At 37.5% G+C, this 20842-nt stretch overlaps 1 protein-coding gene across 1 annotated transcript in view; it reads left to right on the top strand.

The window, feature by feature from the left end:
* The first annotated feature begins 1150 nt into the window (after positions 1–1150).
* SEMA3E (semaphorin 3E) overlaps positions 1151–20842 on the top strand; it is a 246736-nt gene continuing 227044 nt past the window's right edge. The window contains exon 1 of the mRNA XM_080819075.1: positions 1151–1720. Coding sequence (XP_080675201.1) covers positions 1606–1720 — 115 coding nt within the window. The 5' untranslated portion in view covers positions 1151–1605. The remainder of the gene's footprint in view (positions 1721–20842) is intronic.

Genomic DNA, 20842 nt, shown 5'->3' with positions numbered 1-20842 from the left:
ATAATTCTCAAGAAGTGCCCTTAACAGTACCATTTAAAAACAGTAAGAAAAGTTAACAGCTGAAATCATTTGTTTACCATTTAACTCTTGACTATCAAATCCCCTACCTATTCAAGTTTATTGGTATCTTAAAATAGTGACATCCATTTCCATGCCAACAGCTACAGAGTGTTTGGTTTAGTTTTTGAGATTGATGGAAAGTAGATTGTAAAGTTGACCTGTTGTGTTAAGCTTATTTACACAAACATAGTGTCTTGGAAAATAAACTCTGAAAGTGCATAGTGGGAGAATTTCACATCCTGACTCTTCTAATACCTGCTTTGCTGGAATCAGTCAGATAGAGAACCTCAACTTTTCCATAGGTGCCTTATGTGGGAGAAAACTACTTCAAAATGTATTCTTAAACTTGGGCTGAAATTTATGACTAGCTTTAAGGAAAAAAAAAAAAAAGAAGGATTTGCTTTAAATTGGTTTGAAAATTTGCTTAAGTAAAATACGTTTTTAGTATTAACACATTTATGAAACAATCACAGGTGACTTTTTTTTAAATCAGGCTCTTGAAAATACATTCCTTCCGAGAGTTGAAAAAAACATTTCTAAGATGTAATCAATTTAAAAAAACCCATAAATGTGAAAAAAAAAATACAATTTCAGTGGAAACAAACAAACAAAAAAACCCACTGTGGGTGCTGGATGGTGGCAAATAGATTATTTAAAATGAATTTGCATTTATTCAAGGGTTAATCTTGGTGAGTGAGCATTTAAAAGCGCCTTCCTGAGGCTCCATCCTCTTCTGTTGTATAAACCTCAGTAATCAGCCTATTATATAGATCATTCTCCCTCCTGATCCGCCCTCCCCATCAAAGCATGGACTTGTCTCCTGCGCTGAGTGACGTGGGGCCAGTAATACTGGGAGGGCGGGTGGGAGCAGGGCACGTGGACCAGAAACACTTCCTAGAAACAGCTCAACCCTGCCTGAACTTTCCCTGTAAACACAGCTCGCTGACAGAACAGCATCCCTGCTGGGTGGATCCTGCAACTCCTAGAGGGAATGGCACTTCTTGTTTTTAATTAGCAAGGTGAAAGGTGAATTAAAACTAGCTGTTTGGCAAGTCAGTGCAAAGACTGACCCGAGAGGCTTCAGGGAGTCAGAAGAGAAAAGAGCTCCACGGGGAAGGCAGTGCGTGTGCTCTGGGTTTGTTTTTGTTTTTTTTCCCTTTTCTGAATGAAGCGCTTGCCGAAGTGACTTAAAAAAAAAAAAAAAAAGAAAGAAATACAATTTCCTCCTGAGTCTATCCGCATAGTTGCTGAAGAGAGCTCTGGACAGGACAAGGCTCTGAAGGCTCACTCCTTGGAATGTCCTCTTGCTCCCGGCTTATAAACAACTGTCCTCAGGGAAGAAAGGTTTTACATATTCCGAATACAGCCTGACAAATGGCACTTTGGGACTGTGCTTTCTGATGACAACGCGTTTGATTTCTGACAAAGCCTCTCAACGCGCTGCCCCTGGAGGGGAGTCCTAAGTAAAACTAAGACCCACCTTAAAGTGAGGATCGGAGGGGCGCCCGGTGAGCCCCGGGAGCACGGAACACGGAGCACGGCAGCATGGCATCAGCTGCGAACCTTGTCACCTGGCTCCTGTGGGGTTACTTACTGGAGCTCTGGATAGGAGGGCACACGGCTGATACCACTCACCCCCGCTTACGTCTGTCACATAAAGGTAGGTCACCTCTTTAGATCCTTTCATTTAAAAAAAAGAGAGAGGTAGAAATTAAAGTCCTTTAACACAGATCTCTGTTCTTCACAGACCCTGAAAATGCAGCTGAAAAAAATGATTGCAAAACTGACCTAAGATTCTAAGTACCTCTAATTAACATGTCAGTACTTAACCGCACCTGAGAATAGTGCAAAACCGCATGCCAACTTAGAGATGTTATTTTTGTCTTGTAAATATTAGGTTGTATTAATGAGAAGTTCATTCTCTAGCAGACACGACAGAAGAGGGCAGGACGCAGGTTGTAAATTGCCTTGAGGGGCTGAATCCCCCAAGTTAGCAGTTAGGTATTTAAATACCGATTTATGCACTTGGGGAAGCAAGGATGTGGGAGAAGGGCTTCAGAAACAGAAGTGGAGTTGATTATGGTTCTGTGTTGTCCATAATGGGGATGAGGGGAGGGGGAAAGAAGCAAAATGATTTCTTACCCAGGATAACAGAGTCATCACCATGTAATTAGAATGACTAACGAGTGATATAAATTAGCTTTTTAGTTGAGTTATTAGAATTTCTTTTATGTCCAGCAAAAATATATTCAGAGTTTATTAGCAATCCTTGTAAACTGATTTATGTTGATTAAAGTAATAAGATACTATTCACTAGCATCTAGTCTTTTAATGTAAATTCATATTGCTTCACTGAATTTCTGTCTGTCAGAAAGTGCTTAAATATTTTATTCTGCAGCTATGTCTTGGAAAGCAGCATTTGGTCATAAATAAATTATCAAAAGATAGCTTTTGCATCAGGACCAGTAAAAGCCAGTTGTGAATAGGTTTGGTGATTCTTCCTATAAACAAACAAACAAACAAACAAAACCTGCATGTAGAGAGAAGGTGACTGCTGACCTAAAAGTAATTTGGAATACATTTTCAGAAAGAAGTATTTATTATCACTAATCATTGAGACAGAGAACAGTTGCATAACAAGAATTCCGTAAGAACCATTTTTCAATTATGTGAGCTTTCATACTGTCCCTATTGTAGAATGAACAGAAACCTGTATTTTTGAGGCATAGGTGTAATCTTTACCAGAGGGAGAAACAAAACAGGAAGCCTCAATCGCATACGACATGATTGACCTTTTTTTTTTGTTGTTTTATTGGACAATCATCAGTTATATTGACTATAGAAATTTCTTACTTTTAGGATAGTTAAAAATCTATGAAATGCTTTTTTCATTTATATTGTTTTCCTGTAGCACTCTCCAGTAGATAACATAAGTTTAAGAGACACATTGACATTAAATTTGTAAGAATTTGAAATAGAGTACCTAGCATTGACACTGATTATTTGAATTGGGAAGGAGTATCGTGGTATGTATCAAAATGCATATTTCTAAGAAGTTTGATCAAATATATCAAAATTTGGTGTGATGAATTATGGACAAAGAAAGATGTCAGAAGAAGAACATAATGAATGGATTGTTTTTCTTAGGCAGACAAGCAGATAAGCTGCTAGTTTTGGCGAGTTACCATTCTGCTACACCTGACATTAGCCTTTTATACCTCATTATTAGGGTACTTGTTCTCAGTAGTTCAGTATTAGGGTATTTTCAGAGATACCTTCTTTCAGTATTTCATTAGCTTGTAGTCAGAGCATACCAAAATTCTCTAATGCATCTAAATGCTATGCATGATACTGTGATTAGACTTATCTCCATTACATCCTTCTTGTTTTTTTTTCATTCCATCTCTCTGTAATTGATTTTATGGGTTGTGTCATTTGATGTGGGAATAGAACTGCTAGTCTCTGTGTGTACACTGGACTGGAAACTACCACCAAATTTCCCTTTGGTTTTTCTTAACCTTTTCATTTAATGGCACTGGCTGAAATGCTCATTGTTGTGCTTTTATACAAAGACAGTGTATAGTTACCTGAAAATAGAATGTTCTCACTTGTGCAGTTTAGCTAGCTAGCAAAATCAGCTGAAAGATCACACGAGAGATGTAACCTGAAGCAGCAAACGCCTACCGCAGGTGCCTCAGTAAAAGCAGAGGACTGGTGGAGCAGAAGTGTGCAGCCCCATCAGTCCACTGTAAGCCGCCCCCACTTACTCTTTACCCTCTGGAATTCAGTGGACCTTTTAGGGGGTATCCAAAAACTATGGAGGTGGTATTTCAGAGTATAATCTCTTACTATCTGGTCACATTTCAGTAATGGGTCAGTTAGTTGATTGATATTATACATGAGTATGTGATCCTTCAAAATAAGGAGCACTAGATATAAATAATGTAACACCTCTGAACTGCTGCCTAACCCTTAGGATATAAATCCAGTCGGGCTCCCTGGAGGTGGTCTCCTCCATTATCAGGGTGGCACTTGAGACCACAAACCTAGTGTCTCTTCCCAAAAAGGAGGCAAAAGTTTCAGTGTCATATACAAAGTTTGAGCTAAATTATGTGAAAATACCCGTGGCATGCCCTTTCCTCTCTCTTCCATCCTTCTCTATTTCTGGAAGTGGCATGTTCTAAAAACAGAGCTTACAAGGAAGGGGGGAGACCATTAGAGCTAAAAGGGAAAAAAAGGCAGAGAAGGCGGGAAGACAAGGTGGAAAGTTGGTATCAGGTATAGAGCATCCTCTTGCTTATTTCCCACTGCCCTCCCCCTGCAGTGGGATAAAACGGAATTCCTCCCTCATCTTACTGAATATCCACTGCACTCCAGTGTTAAGCAGATACGCTGAGAGCAAGCCTAGTGGATAAAGCTATGAGACATTTACTCTTGTTGAGGCAAAGAACATATCTTTTAATGTATTTTGTAGGTCTAAGATAAATTGGGTGAACAAATGAAAACGTAGCAAGGTGGTATCCTGCTTTGTAAGACTTTTCAGTCAAGATTTGAATTGATATTAGTGGCACCAGAAAGATACTTAAGGGTTTATGGATAGTTAAGAATTACAGCCAACTTTATAGCCAGTAACCTAAAGAGGATAATATTGGTATGATTAATTCAAAGTTATGATGTTCTACCCAAGGATTTCCTGAAAAAATAGCTGAGATCCTCATGACAGAAGTGAAGGAGAAAGAGAGGAACCAGAGTAGAGCCCTACTAGATTCAGCCACTTCTCTCTGTTGATGTCTGTTCTCTCCTTATCTCTCACCATCCTGCATTAATGAGGTTACAGGGAAGGCAAAAATAACCCTCTTGATAATGGAGCTCAGAGAAGAAAAAACAAATGAGCAAAGCCCCGTGTCAAAGAAATCCCAATGTACATGGAGAACCCCAGAAATTCAATCAAGGGAGTTTGGCAGATGGGGTAGGTAATCAAAGACCCAATAAAGAATGGCAATCACAGGGGGTGCCGGGATGCCTCAGTGGGTTAAGGCCTCTGCCTTTGGCTCAGGTCATGATCCCAGGGTCCTGGGATTCCTGGGATCCAGCCCCGCATTGGGCTCCATCGGGCTCTCTGCTCAGCGGGGAGCCTGCTTCCCCCTCTTTCTCTCTGCCTGCCTCTCTGCCTACTAGTGATCTCTCTCTGTCAAATAAATAAATAAATAATCTAAAAAAAAAAAAAAAAAAAAAAAGAATGACAATCACAGAAGCCAGGGAGAGTAGCTGTGTAATCAGGGGATGTTTGGTGAAGAGATAGTGAAGTAAAGGCATAAATATGGCAGAAAATCTTTCCTAAAATATGTTGACATTATGAATGTAGATTCGAGCATTGTATATATTATCTATACATATAAAATTGGGATATACATATAAAATTGGGATATAGAGTATTAGTCTATCTGTATTTAGTTATAACCAATTAAGAACAGATTCATCTTAGTTCAGAGAGTTCAGGATTTACAGTCTGAGGTCTTCACTCCAGCTCTAGTCCTTCCACTTATACTAAAAGTAATTGTGACTCAGTTTCCTTAATTTGAAAATAGGGATAATAATAGTGCTTTTTGAGAGAATCAAATGAAATGGCAAAACTGTGAAAATACTTTGTAACCAAAAATTATTTTATTAATGTTTCCTGAAGACTGATATAAATTGAGAAGTTTAGAAGGGAATGTGTCCTAAAGAGAAAAGTTTGAGTTTGGATATCAATAAATGCTGGGATAATGTTAATAGAGAAGACAAAAGAAGTTGGTCTTAATTAGCATAAAATGTATGGTTTATTCTGATAGGTGGCATTCACTCGAAATCCCATCTTCCATACCTTTGGCTTCTGGATATAATAATTTAGAAAATGATTGAATCATCAATGTATTTTTCTAAGATTCATGGCCAGTAGTTTTGCTTTAATAGTATGTGTAGTGTATCAATTAATTTACATTTTCATTTTATACCACAACCTTCAATTTTTTTTCCAGCTTTTATGAAAGGAAATTGAGGTAGAATTCTAGGAGAGCACAGTAAAAACGGAAAGTTTTAAGTGATCAATCATCCTGGAAACTGTGGTATTCGTTTCATATCCAGAGCAAATAAAAGAGAGGCAGTGACTAAGCCAGTTTTTCCTGATGGAGCTCATAGCTCAGCGAGTAACTAGGTATTATCAGTAGTGATTCCCTGAGTGAATATGCATTATTTAGTCCTTATCTGGAGTTTGGGTATTACAGTGTGAAAACCTTTGTCCTTAAATATAGTGATAGGGTAAGGGGAGGTCAGAGCTAGCAAAAACTGTAAGTGGAATTTATAAATGAACTGGGTCAATTTTAGACTGAAAAATAATTTAGTTGCATAAAACCATTTCTTACAAGTTTTTATGAAGAGAGTGTCCTGTTCATAATATAGAACCAATACTTGTTGTTGACTATTGAATATATGCGGTAGTCATGTTGTCACAGTGGAATATTCTTTCAAACATTTGTTGCCCTATCATTACTTTGCTGTCTGTGTTAGATCTGTCGTGTTGCCTGAGGTGATTTCATAGAGGGGGTCTCTCTGGGATGAGATCAACTTGGTGGCCTCAGTTCTCTGACCACATAATAAAGAATCAAACGTCAATTTGGTCATTGGTGGTAGACATTACTGTTAGCAGTCCGCAAAGTCAGTGTTACTTCTTCAAAGATATCTACTGGAATCATCATCAGGAGTTCTTACTGGGAGAGTGTGCAAAGATTTGCTCCTTTATCTTTGTGTGTAGAACTCTTCTGTGGTTTAGTAGAGGAATTTAGTCTGCAGGAATCCAGAAATGGTACTTTGCATGCATGCATGCCCCTTTATCCATAGCCACTGCAGTGTTAAAGTAGTCTTGTAAGGTCAGTCTTAGAGAATTGAAAACAAAACAAAAGTTAAATCATACCATTAAAACATTTTCCAGAAGCTGTGGAATGAAGATTTAGATTATTTTCTTAGTTTCAAGATGCAGGGCTAAATGCTGGTTATAGTCTTCTAGCACAACATCTGACACTTCGGAATATTATATAAATTCTACAAAGGATGATGGTTATTTAAATAATGATTTTCTCTCAGCATTTTTTTTTAAATTTATTTGAGAGAGAGAGAAAGCATGAGAAGGGGGAGGGTCAGAGGGAGAAGCAGACTCCCTGCCAAGCAGGGAGCCCGATGCGGGACTCGATCCCGGGACTCCAGGATCATGACCTGAGCCGAAGGCAGTTGCTCAACCAACTGAGCCACCCAGGCGCCCCTCTCAGCATGGTTTTAAATAACATTTGAAGCATAAGAGACTCTATCAATGTAACTCATTATTTCTTGGACTTAGGCAAGCATTATTCTTTGTACTCATGATAAGGATGCCAATGACAAGATTGAATATTGCATAGGCTGGATTTTCTGGACTCTGAATGAAAAGGATGTGTGAATGCCACAGTTGAACCCAGTACTATAGTCTCTGAAGAATGTGCTGATTTCAAGAACAGAGATGTCTTTGGAATTGATGACTTGACTTCATAGGATGGCTAAGGCAGCTGGTAACTCAAGAAATGTTCAGCCTCCATTAGTACTAATGGCTGGTTCAGGGTATTCCCACTATATGGCCCTCTTGCTCTGGTAATCTTGCCTCTGCAAGTGTGGAAAAGGAAAAGAGAAATCCATGACTTGCCTGATCACTTAGAAATGTATTTCTACTTCTATTCCTGGTAATAAACTCTCAGCCATTATTGCTCTCTCTTCAAGGGCTTAGCTTATGGCTTTGGCACAGTACACATAGAAGAATAGCGTAGGCCCAGGAATTACAGAACACTCTTACATTGTATTTTCATGGGCCTAAAGACTCTAGACTTTGGATGAGGCATACTGAATGTGAATCTTGCTTCTGGCTATATGATCCTAAGGTCCTTATCTTTTCTGATTATGAATGTTCTCATCTATAAAATGGGGTGATATGTAACTTGCATTAAGCTGAAAGAATTACACAAGACAATGCAAATTATTTGGCAAATACTTTAGCGTGGGAAGCTTTTCAGAGGTTATTCAGTGAATCAGAAGCTCGGAGAGAACTAGTCTCCCCTGGTTCCCTTTTAATGGCTTTAATTCTAACAGCCATCATGATTTAATCATTAACTTAGAACTGAAAATAAGGGAGGATCCTTAATTGGTATGGTTTTTTACTTGAAAGCAAAGATTTTCTTTCATGAAATCTGGCACTTACTGTAGTAGGTGACTAGAAGGAACAAGGAATATTGGGGTCTGTCATGTTTGTAAGTCACGTGGAATTATTATTATTTTTGGTAATGAAGGAATTAAATTTTCCTTAATTGGAAAGTTGAAACTTAAAGAGAGAGGAAAGTTGGAACTTCGTCTGATGGCACCTGGGAGATAGCAGACCAAAGCCACAAAATAAACCAAAGTTACTAACAAAGGTTATTGTAGACCCAGCTTTGTAAAGCACATAGAACTATTATTACTAAGACCAGACCACACTGTCAAAAGTTAAACAAAACAGTATCTTAGAAGCAGCTATCAATCTAGCATGTACTGCTTGCTTTGAAAGCAAAAGAAAGCTTTCCATTCTACCTTCCCCTGGACAAACAGGTAGGATAGCCGGTGTGGGCCGCAGTTCCCCCCCCCCCCCCGCCTTAGTAGGTGTTCGATAATGCTCATTGAGTGGCTATCTACATGAAACAAAATGATTTAGAGCCCTGTTTTTAAAAGGACAGTGTGATGGGGGATGGGGTGAGAAGTACCAAGGAAACTAAGGACCCTGAAGAACTATTTATGGCTCCTTTGGTAAGACATGCATGAGGAGAGAGGCAGAGGGGCTAGGGCGCTCTCTCCCTGTTCCCCTCCATTCCTCTCGGGGCTGCATGGCAGTGGAGTGGCCAGAGCCTCTGGACATCCTCCAGACCTGTTAGCCATAGTCACACATTTATAATCAAGGTTCTTCTTCTTCTCCTTCTCCTTCCCTTCTGCTGCATTTGTGTTTCCTGGGTGACTACCGCACCCCTCCCATTTTTTTCTCTTATCACTTCATTCTTTGATTACCACACTGTGTTGCTGTCACCACCACCACCACCCTTCATTTTGTCCTCTTCTGCTTTTTTTCCAGAGAGGTATTTTTATTTCTTCCCCACCTTAGGCCAGAAGTGGAATGAAAACATATTTGTAGTGCATGGTATATATTTGTTGGCCCTCAGTTTATCTTCAGTATTCGTTTCGTTTTTGTGGTCTAACTCAGTGAGTAGACAGGACCTTTGAATTAAAAATCAAAGTTTAATTACACTCCTTTGGCATTCAAAATCTGTTGAAATTCATGACTTAGGAAATAATGAAATATAATAATGTGGCAAATCCTTTAGTATTTGCTTAATAGCCACCTGGACAACTTGTCCTCTTTGTCTAGCCTGTGTTTCTAGTGGGATCCTTGTGACTCTTATGACTGTGGGGATTGGACTGGGAAGGAATTAGGGTACCTAACAGGAGTGGATATGCCTGCCCCCCCCCCCCACTCTCTGTCTCAACTTGGGTTAAGTGTAAGTTAGTATATTCTATGTAAGTCTGTCTCTTTCTAGTCCATTTTGGTTTATTTTTTCTGAGTTTTAAGTTTTAATTCATTGAAACCAGAATAAAAAAGAGGTTTTTATTCACAGGGTAGAACAGAAGAGCAGCATCCCAGAGGATAAATCTTAGTGGTGATGTTAGATAGCTAGACTAACTCCAGGACCAGAAAGGAACAGCAGCAAAGAGAATGGGGATAAAAGAAGGGGGAAATAGAGGTCAGCTAGGGACACTGACCTTTTCCTTTCTGGCCAATTCCCTTCCAGGAAATGATGGGAAATGAGGAGGGCTTTAAATTCAAAGCTTAAGATGCACTGGGGAACTAAGCCAAAGAGGAATGTACTGAGAGCATTGCGTATAGCTATTCATGCCTCCTGATTGCTTTTTTCCTAACCCCGAGTCCAAGAGTTTATTATGGACCATGGGATTTCTCAGATCCTTTCCAATTCTAGAATTGTAGGACTCTGTTCCTTCCCTTACGAGACCTCCCAGTGTGTATAATTTCTACAAAAGATGTTTTAAAATTGTTATTAGGAAACAGTATGTTCTAGTGGCAAGAGTAAGTATGGTCTCACAATTTTAAGATCCTGGGTTTGAATCTACAGTGCGTATATCCTATTTGATGCTGTATTATTCTTGCTAAATCATTGAACTTCTGATGCTTACTTTTTTCACAAGTGTAAAGGGGCTAATGAACACAGTCAATCTCATGATTATTGTAGAAAATTTAAATGTATCATGGAAATAGATATTGTGTCGTAATGACTTACAGTGTTCCCTAGTTTATGTGATTTTCTATAAACATTTAAGATTTATGAGGGCAAGGGGTATTTTTATTTTATTATTTTATTTATTTTATCTACCCTTGTGAATAGAATAAAATGACTTACTCAGATCATTCCTAAAGCCAGTAATTAAAAGCTGGGTGGTTAGTATCTCATGTATAAAAAGCAAACAAAACTTTTTATTGTTGTTGTTGGCTTCTGTGTTACAGCCAAAATGACAAAATTATAAAAGCTTACCTAATTTTTTTGAGAGATAGAACCACTTCTAAAAAATTCACCTACAGAAGGCCTAGTTGAATTTCATCGCAAAGGAGATGAAGTTACTGGGGATTTTCTTTCGTTCCCTTTCTGAACTAGGGTCCCAGAGGGGATACGCACTGGGGTGCTATGCAGAGTGTTAGAGACTGGCAACATCAGCATCCCTAGGGAGCTTCTGCGGCAATAATTCTGGAGCTTTCGGAAGCTGTGTTTTAACAAGCCCTACAGCTGACTCAGTGTATGCTCTGCTGGAGCGGGAGAGACTCTCGGTGGGCTAAGTGGGGTGATGATGCTTCAGGGGAGCCTCACTTTCAAGTTAACCTTTTTCATGTTTTTTCCCCCTTTTAGGTCCATCACCTAGGTTAAGGGTGTCATTTATTCAGATTTCCAAATCACTCCCTTGGTCTTGATAAATATACTTACATTCATAATATCTATTATACCATTCTCTACCCTTTTTTTTTTTACTAGATGATATATATAGGTAATTTATCATATACATTGTATCTGTTGTGAATGATCATCGATGATATAAATTATGAATGGTATCATTGAGTTCAGACAAGAAAACATCAAATATTGATGAATTGTGGAAAAGCATTTTGTAAGACTCTAGAACTTCATCTCTCAGGGGAATGTTTTCTGGGACTCATGAAATTAGGTCCACTTCATTTTTCTTTTGGTTATGCATCCCGATCGTTCCCTTCAGGGATTCAGAAGCTTCTGTACCTTTTTAAGAAGTATTTATTCAGGGGTGCCTGGGTGGCTCAGTGGGTTAAAGCCTCTGCCTTCAGCTCAGGTCATGATCCCAGGTCATGATCCCAGGGTCCTGGGATCGAGCCCCGCGTCGGGCTCTCTGCTCAGCAGGGAGTCTGCTTTCTCCTCTCTCTCTGCCTGCCTCTCTGCCTACTTGTGATCTCTGTCTGTCAAATAAATAAATAAAATCTTAAAAAAAAAAAAAGAAGTATTTATGCAGCCATTCACTTATTCCATGATTATTCTGTTGAGCTTCTTCCAAGCTTTAGATATTGACTATCATGCTAGGGATCTAAGAATAAAAAACACAGTTTTGTAAATGTGATGCATTTCCTGGATGGGACCCTGGGACCATAATAGTTAAAAACATAAGGAAATCTGAATAAAGTCTGAGTTTTAGTTAGTAATAATGGGTCAGTATTGGTTTATTAATTGTGACAAGTGTACCCATATTAATGTGAGCTGTTCATAGGGGAAATTGAATGTAGATATATGGGAACTATCTGTACTATCTTTACAACTTTTCTGTAAATCTAAAACTATTCTAAAATAAGAAGTTTAATAAAACACACACACACAAACACACACACACACACACACATAGCATCTCTACTCAAACACTATTTCTGAGAAGCTTAAAGCCTAGTTTCAAGAAGAGACAACTCATGATGGAGCAGGATTTTTTTTCTATTTGGAAAGTTAACAAAGAGAACTTATGGAAGCATGGGGTTGGGAAGAAGAACCAGAGCACAGTCTTGGAGATGAATAGGGTAAGAAGTGAGGAGCAAATCATCTGTGTGTAATCCTATCTTGCCACCATTCTTGCCACCCTCACACCACCATCCCACTGCCTATAATGTGCTGTGTCCTCCTAGAAATACAGTTACCCTTGAATATCTAGGTCACTGAGTTCTACTATGTTCATAGTTTCCATACACAATAGTATCACAAGTGTTTTGTGTTCATGCTCAATTAAGTTGTCCCCATTTCTATATGACTTTAAGCAATTCTCCGCTTTGTTTTGCATGAGTAATATGACTAATGTAAACACAGGTAAATTTTGAAATTTTGGAAGACAAATTTATTATTTTATTGTTTGAACCCTTAGAATCTAATGCACTTTGGCTACTTAATAAATTTATTTCATCAATTGCATTTAATATGTAGAATGTAATTGTTACATTTATTCACATTAATGTCACCAATCTGACTTCTTTCGTAGCATGCCACATCTAAATAGTTTCCTAATATAGGTGGCACAAAATGAGGTGTGGTAGGGTTTGCTGGGGGAGCATTCAGAACTCAGGAAAATGGATGAGAATACCTCTCTTCTGCTCCTGCTCCAAAATGTTTAGGCCCTACTTTGGCTTCAGGTCTTCTATTATGAAAGTTTTGAAGAGAAATCCAGAACTGCTTTAAAATTCAGGAAATATCTGTATATTATTGGAAGGCACAGTTTAGGACTTTTGCAGAGAGTGGTTTGAATTCATCTGGGCCATTACATGATCAGTGTCACATTTCCAGCATCTTTTCTTCCCATTTGCTTCAGTCACGATCTCCAGTGTCCAGTGTAGCATTGCATTCATTTCTAGAGTGATGAACTATGAAGAGAGACAAAGAGCTAATGAATGAAATCAGAAACAAAGCCAAAAACAAAGGCCAGACCGTAAAAGAGTAGTAACTTACTCAACACCTTTGTTCCTGGAGAATATTCAAAATGAACAAAAGCAAGAATATATGTTTTGTTTTTATCACTTTATCCCTGTGCAAAGGTTGGTTTATGAATAGTTTGACTATGTTGCCTTTGTTTTGTGGATTTATTATTTTAAAAGCATGGTTGTGGGCAATAATATAGTGAGAAGAATAAACAAGGTATATAGGTTTTATAATTAAAGTTAGTTTATGCAAGGTATTTTCAATTTATTTCCCAACTCAAGTTAATTGAGAAAGAAACAATAAAGAATTTACCTTAAGATTTTATCTAATAAAAATTGGCAGTGTATTTTGAAATAGTTGTATCCTTCAAGTTTGGTTTTTTTTTTTTAGTACCATACTAATTACTCAAATATAATAACCTAATATGAAAGAAGAAATTGATGGACAGAAATGGAACGGTGAAAAGTGAAGTTAACTCAGGAGAAAGCACACATTTGTCACTGTCCCTTTCTCCTAAAAGGAGTAAATAAATATGGAAACAGGAAGCACCTGATTATTTTGTTTTTAGAAACTAAAGTTGTCAAAATAAACACATAGGAAATAGGGTCATTTTGGTCATTTTGAGTAAGGTCAAAATAATATATTTTTAGAAGAAAATGTGGAAAGTAATGGAAAAAAAATGATTTCTTTTGAAATAGCTCTGTCATTACTAATGAAACTGATAGAGCTTATTTTTCCTTATGAGAAGAAAAAAAAGGAAAAGAAATTTCAAGTTCGACATTATCATGATGCATGAATGTTATACATATTTCTGGTCAGATGAATGATAATATAATAGATACTTTATAATTGCTTAGAACTGGTACTGGAATATTGAGCTTGCTGACAGTTTAAGGGTCTGCTTAAACTTGAGTTAACCATATGGTGTATTCTTAGAATAGCCATACCACCCATGTTTAAAATTTAAATTAAACAGAAAAAAAAACTTTTTTCAAAGTCAAATGTTATCATTTTAATTGATGTACTCAGCCATATAACTGTACCTTCTTATTAATAAGAGGATACAAAATATTTCCTTTTAATTGTCCAGAATGAAGAAAGAGAAGAGAGAAGCTAGGACTATGAGATACTACAATGGATATTATGAGCCATCAAAAAATATCAATTACTATCTTACTGTAATTATGAGAAGTTAATATGTTTGAACTTCAACACATTAATATGTTTTGATTCTCTAATAATTCCCCAATGCAAAATCCCCTTGTAATATTTAGATAACCACAGGAAGAAGAACAATATTACAGTTAAGTCAATTATGCTTATAATTAAAAGAATGTAATTATATCTTTGTCATTATATTTCTCAGAAATAAGATAAAAGTTACGTACTGGGCACTGCTTTTGACAGATTTTTTTGCCAAATGTTTTTTACTTGCTCCAAAATGTGTATGCCCAAACTGAAGTCTGATGTATTTTAAGATTGTAGAAGAATTTTCCATATCTGGAGAACAAAAAAGAGAAGTCTCTAAGACTTAAAATCAATAAAATGAGGCAAGAATAAAAATAAAAGATTTCAATTACAAACAGTGGGAAAGTCTACGTGCACATAAAGCCGTAGAAACACATTAGATGCCTTTTATAATACTGGTCTCAAGGGATGCAAAATACATGGAATACAGGATTTTGGGGGAATGCAGTTACATTTTGGAATATATAATTATGTTTACTAGGCATTTACATGCCTGTATGAGCGAATATATAATAATGCGAATATATTTGTTCAGATTAGAATGCTATTTGTCCCACTAGTCTGCTAATATATACCCACTGCATCGTTAGCACAGATCTTGATATTACTTTAGTTTTGAACGTCCAAAATACTGGTAATACAAGGAAATGTATACACAATTGATGATCACTATTAAGTTTTGTTGTCTTGGAATAAAACTTGCCTGCAAAGGCCCTGCTGGAGGGAGTGCTGCGCCTGTGGAAGTTTGTGGAACACTGCAATTGTGTTACCTCCAGCTCTGGTGCACTTCCCTTCTCGGGTTCCCCAGCCAGGCTCCCAAGTTTCCATTCCCGCGGCTCCCAGCGCAGTTTCCCTTTGTCTTCACTGACTATTTTTTTCCTCTTAACAAATAGGCCCAGCTGCTCCTGCAGCCGGTTGCCCACACTCCCCCATGCTGCTATTGCTGAGGATGGCAGCCAGAGCAAAGCATAACAGCTGGGATTGGCTTACTTTGGCATCTAAATAATTTTGGGTGGGTCCATTCCTAACTTTATTATTTCATTTAATTTGTATAATCTTTCCTTCTGCTGAACTTTAAAAAAAAAAAAATAGGTAAATGATATTGTTTCCGAAATGCTGTCTTTCTCTGGCTGTGACTTTTTCTTTTAAGATTTTATTTATTTATTTATTTGATGTAGGGAGCGACAGTGAGAGAGGGAACACAAGCAGGGGGAGTGGGAGAGGGAGAAGCAGGCCTCCCGCTGAGCAGGGAGCCCGATGTGGGGCTCCATCCCAGGGTCCTGGGATCACGACCTGAGCCAAAGGCAGATGCTTAACTGAACCCCCCAGGCGCCCCCTGGCTGTGACTCTTACACCTGGCTGCTCAAGACACATTAGTTCATTTTGCACACTTACTTTTTCCACTTTAAAGCCTGGTTTGGACAACAAACATTGCAGAAACAAATTTATGTATGTGATACTGGACACTGTACTTTACCCTTTCTCTGACTCAAATCGGATAGAAAAAAATTGTCCCTCTGCCATTGATTGTGATAAGGATTAAATGAAGGAGCATTTGAATGCTTTTAGAAGAGTGCCTGATGCATAGTAAATGCTCAGTAAGTGTTGGATAGAAGGAAAGTCAAGAGGAGAGGGGGGAGGAAGGAGCAGTGGAGAGCACTGGAGAGCCAGAGGGGAGCAAGGGAGAGGAGAGAAAATGGAGAGGGGTGAGAAGGAGAAAGAAGAGAGGGAGGGAGTGAAGGAGAGATGAGGCAATAACTGCTGGAATATGGAAAACCAGTAAGCACGCTTGTATAGTTAAGACCAATGTTGCACATGTAGGATTTTTTTTTTAAAGATTTATTTATTTATTTGAAAGAGTGTGTGCCTATGCATGAAATAATGGGGGGAGGGGGACAGAAGGAGAGAATCTCTCTCTCTCTTTTTAAAAAATTTTATTTATTTATTTGAGAGAGAGAATGAGAGAGAGAACATGAGAGGAGAGAAGGTCAGAGGGGGCATACTCCCCACGGAGCTAGAAGCCAGATGGGAGACTCGATCCCAGGACTCTGGGATCATGCCCTGAGACGAAGGCAGATGCCCAACCAACTGAGCCACCCAGACGCCCTAGAAGGAGAAAATCTTAAGCAGACTCAGAATCTTAGGTGCAGAGCCTGATTCAGGGCAGGATCTCAGGACCCTGAGATCATGACCTGAGCGGAAACCAAGAGTCAGATGCTCAACTGACTGAGTCACCCAGGCACCCCTCACAGAGGATTTCATTTATCTTATTACAACCAAAATAAAAATCCACAGTTAGAGAAGGACTGAAGTTTAGAAAAGCTCGTGGAATTTTACCCAAATCAGTGAATTTTCTTGAAGGTAGGAATTTTAGTGATTTAATCACATGCATGCCAGACAGGTAGTCAGACATGTTTATCATTTTGAATTTGTACACTCTCGTGAAAAGGGCATTCAGTACCAGATAAGGAAGTCCATTCCATTTTTAAAATTTTTGTTTTAGGGGCGCCTGGGTGGCTCAATGGGTTAAAGCCTCTGCCTTCGGCTCAGGTCATGATCCCAGGGTCCTGGGATCGAGCCCCACATCGGGCTCTCTGCTCAGCATGGAGCCTGCTTCCTCCTCTCTTTCTGCCTGTCTCTCTGCCTACTTGTGATCTCTGTCTGTCAAATAAATAAATAAAATCTTTAAAATAAAAAAAATAATAATTTTTTTTTGTTTTAATTTTAAGAAATCTCAGCATCCAGCATGGGGCTTGAACTCAAGAGATCAAGAGTCACATGCTCAACCGGCTGAGCCAGCCAGGCACTGCCAAGTCCGTTACATTGTTTAATGTTCTGAGGAGGTATTGCATACCTGATCCCAAATCTGACTGACTCTATCTTCTGATTTTTAGTTGTAGTTCTTTTCTCTAATACCATAAGGTTATAAATCATGGCAGAGGTCCACACGCTTAAGAGAGTCATCATGCCCTTTTGTGGCAGTGGGTAAACATTTCTCCTGCCGTGGTTATCCTGACCATGCTGCCAGGGTGCCCATCATGCTCCTCTTTGTCACTGCCCCCGCCCCCCAAATGGAGCACCACAATCAATACTCAAGAGATGCCTGCCTTGTCCTCAGAATAGTGGTGCTGTCAACTAGTGACTTTTATTTATAAAAGCCACCTGAGTTTACAGGAGCTCATTTGGCAAATATGCCAACCTATTGGTTTATGTTGAGATTGCATTGCTGTCAGATTTTTCACATAGACTCTAAGGCAGCATGTTCCTTTATTTCACATGTGTGGTTTATTTGTTGAAGTGAAGGAAAATCCTCTCTTGCTCTCTAGAACGTGAATCATAAGCATAATAACAGCATTTGGTGTCCTGGAAAAGGACGTGAGCTCCAGCGTGAGACATTCCAAAATTCAACGACTGTTTTTGCTATTGTGTTTAATTTTTCTTAACATCAGTTTTCACATTTATTATCTTTAGAAACTAGCTAGTTAGAAATGGTAAAACTTATGTTTATTTTAGAAATTCCTTTAAAGTATTTTTTTTTTTAATTTAAAATACACATTGCATGGGCTTTCTCTAGAATGTCAGTAGTTGGAAGAAGTTTAACGCACATTTAAGACAATTTTTAAATTAGCATATATGAAATATATGCTTTTGGCTTTCAGGAAAGATGTAGACCAATAAATGTCATTGCTGATTTTCTTCATAAACATTCATAAGATAATTTATATAATTACAGTAAATTAAAGGTTAGTTTGAAATTCTTTAATATGAAGAAATAAAACACAACCTTTCTTCACAGCTCAAATAAACAGAAGACTTTTTAAATGTCTTAACAATTTTTATTTATAAAGAATCTGGAATGGTCACCTCAACAGAATGGCAGAATTAAAATACCACCATAGCTGTGATTGCTTAATTTTGTAACTTTAATTTGCTGTCATTTTGTAGATTTGCCAGTCTCTCGGGTATTTGTAGAAAGTACTGAAATCTTAAAAAAAAAAAAGCATATGATTTTTCAGATTAATTTTTTTCATTAACTCCTTGTATGTCAGATAGTAAGCTCTAGAAAAATAATTCACTGAGAACTTTATATGTTAAAAACATGTGTCATTAAAATTAAATTTTTAAAAAATCTGTTTTTTTAATGAAACTTATTTGTGGTGTCTGTTCTGTTCTTGTTATAGGATTAACTTCATCAAGTGCTTTTTTCCTATATACTAGTTTATGAGCTACTTACACTTTTTTGGAATTTTGAATGTAGAGGAAAAATGACTCTAAAAATAATATTGAATCAGGTGGTCATCAAGTCCGAAGAACACTACATATCCATTGTTTCTTAAATCAATTTATAGCTTTCTGGTCCCACTAATGTAGTTATGGTCCATCTGCTTTATTACAATAGCCTCCTGACTAACATCTTACTGTCAATCCAATTTACTCATCATACTACAAAGTGATCATTAAAAATGCAAATCTTACTCATTTCATTCCCCAAAATAAATCTTTAATGGAAGAATACCCATGGCTTTTTAGAGAAAATGCCTACTTCTTGGCTTGGTACACTCAGCTTCTCTTGATCAGAGCACCGTTTACTTTTACCCTTCTTTCTTGTTATATATCTTATTTTGAGTTCCAGTCTCCAGTGATTCTGAACTCCATGACATTCTGGACATCTGTCAAGCCTTTTCTTGCCTCCAAGCTTTTGTACTTTGTCTCTGTTTCCTAGGATGGCTTTTTTTTTTTTTCTTTTGTCTCCATCCTTTCTTCCTCTTCTGCTTACTCTTAATGTCTGCTCATTTTTTAGGACTTGATTTAGACACGGTATGCCTTTGCCAGTCTTCCATTAACCTTCACAGCAGTTACATTGTATTTCAATTGTTGATTTATATGTTAAATTCACTAGGATTAACTTGTTGGGAATAGAGACAGTATTTTATTCATTATTGTATCACAAGTATATATCTTAGTACCTAGCAGAGAGTAAGAACTCAATAAATAAATGGATGAATGTGTTGTGCTATGGCCAACTGGTCTTTTCTGGGTGTTCATTCTATACAAGAAACGTGGGAAAAGCTATACTTCATTGGCACAAAAGAATCTTTCTCTAACTTAGGAGAGCCATAAATAGCCTGTTCACAGATAATTCCAAAACTACTCATAAATAAGTTACCCCAAATCTTAATCATTTTTAGGTTGATATACTTTTTTTAGTGTTGTGGAAGAATACTTTTTAAGTACTACTCTACTTTGTACAAATTCCAGATCAGCATCTTTGGTAACATCTAGTATATGAAATAGCCTTTTAAAAAGCCCATCAAACAGTGATTTACAATTTCCTCCTTCATAAAATCACTTAGTTACCAATGTAGCCAAATTATAAATTCTAGTAAAGGAAGTAGAAGCTCTTTATACTCTGTGACACAGTAATGGAAAAATATTTGGTGGGGTTAGTTTCATTCCTTTATAGTTAACCTCCTTAGGGCATTTATTAGCCCTTATATATGAAATGGAAATTGATCATTCTCAAAGGAGAAATTATATATAAATACGACTACAAAATGAGGATCATATAGGGATGTAAAACAGTAAAAATAAAAGTTAATGCTGAAAAGGAATTTGTTAACCACAAAAATACTTAAAATTATGCTTAGATTTGTTTTATACTTTGTATTTTTTATTTAAAACAATAATTATTAACATACGTTTTAGAATTTTAACCAAATTAGTTATTAAAATGGAGGTAGAGTATGAATTGAAATCTTTGAAGAATGTTTCTTGGCAGATGTGGGATCTCATCTGGGACTTGAAGGATGGGTAGGACTTCAGTAAAGGGAGAACAAGGATGAGGGCATGGCAGACTGATGCAGAAAGTCAAGACTGGTAAGGAAATTGTAGGGAATTTTTAGGAGAAGGCTGAACTTTGGAAATAGAGCAGGTAGTAACACTGAGTATGTATACTGGGGACCGTTTGCTAGGTACATCCTTTTTCTTAGAAGGTATTCAAGTGTAGCAGATTGTGATTTTTGTAAACAGAAAAATTCAAGTGTAATTCCTTTTCCTATTCTGGCAAAATGTCCCATCTCAGAACTAGTTATCTCTAACATGAGATAATGTGGTATTTCTATTTGCTCTAGAATGTACTTGTGCCAGAAGTAGGAAATGCAAAAAAAGAGAGGTTTTTTCTTATGTTTAAAAGGTCATAACATGAGTGCTAATTGCCCTAGCTACTTAGATCAAGTTTTGTAATAATCCAGATATTTCTATCTTGTTTATCAAGATGCCATTGTTCAAAATGCTTTTTTTCTTTGTTTGCAGTCTGTATACCCCACTTGTCAAAAGATTAAGAAAATAGACTCACACACAATTCACAGCTGAATTTGCCCCCAACTGAACATAATTATTGAAAAAAGAAAAGCATAGATTTGGAAGGAACCCCAAAGGTATCTAGTTCATGGTTTAATCTGTTCAAGGGCAGAGAT

This window comes from Martes martes, assembly GCF_963455335.1.
Source record: "Martes martes genome assembly, chromosome: 11".
Taxonomy (NCBI): Eukaryota; Metazoa; Chordata; class Mammalia; order Carnivora; family Mustelidae; genus Martes; species Martes martes.
Note: the sequence above shows the minus strand (reverse complement) of the source record. Positions and strands in the feature narration are given on the sequence as shown.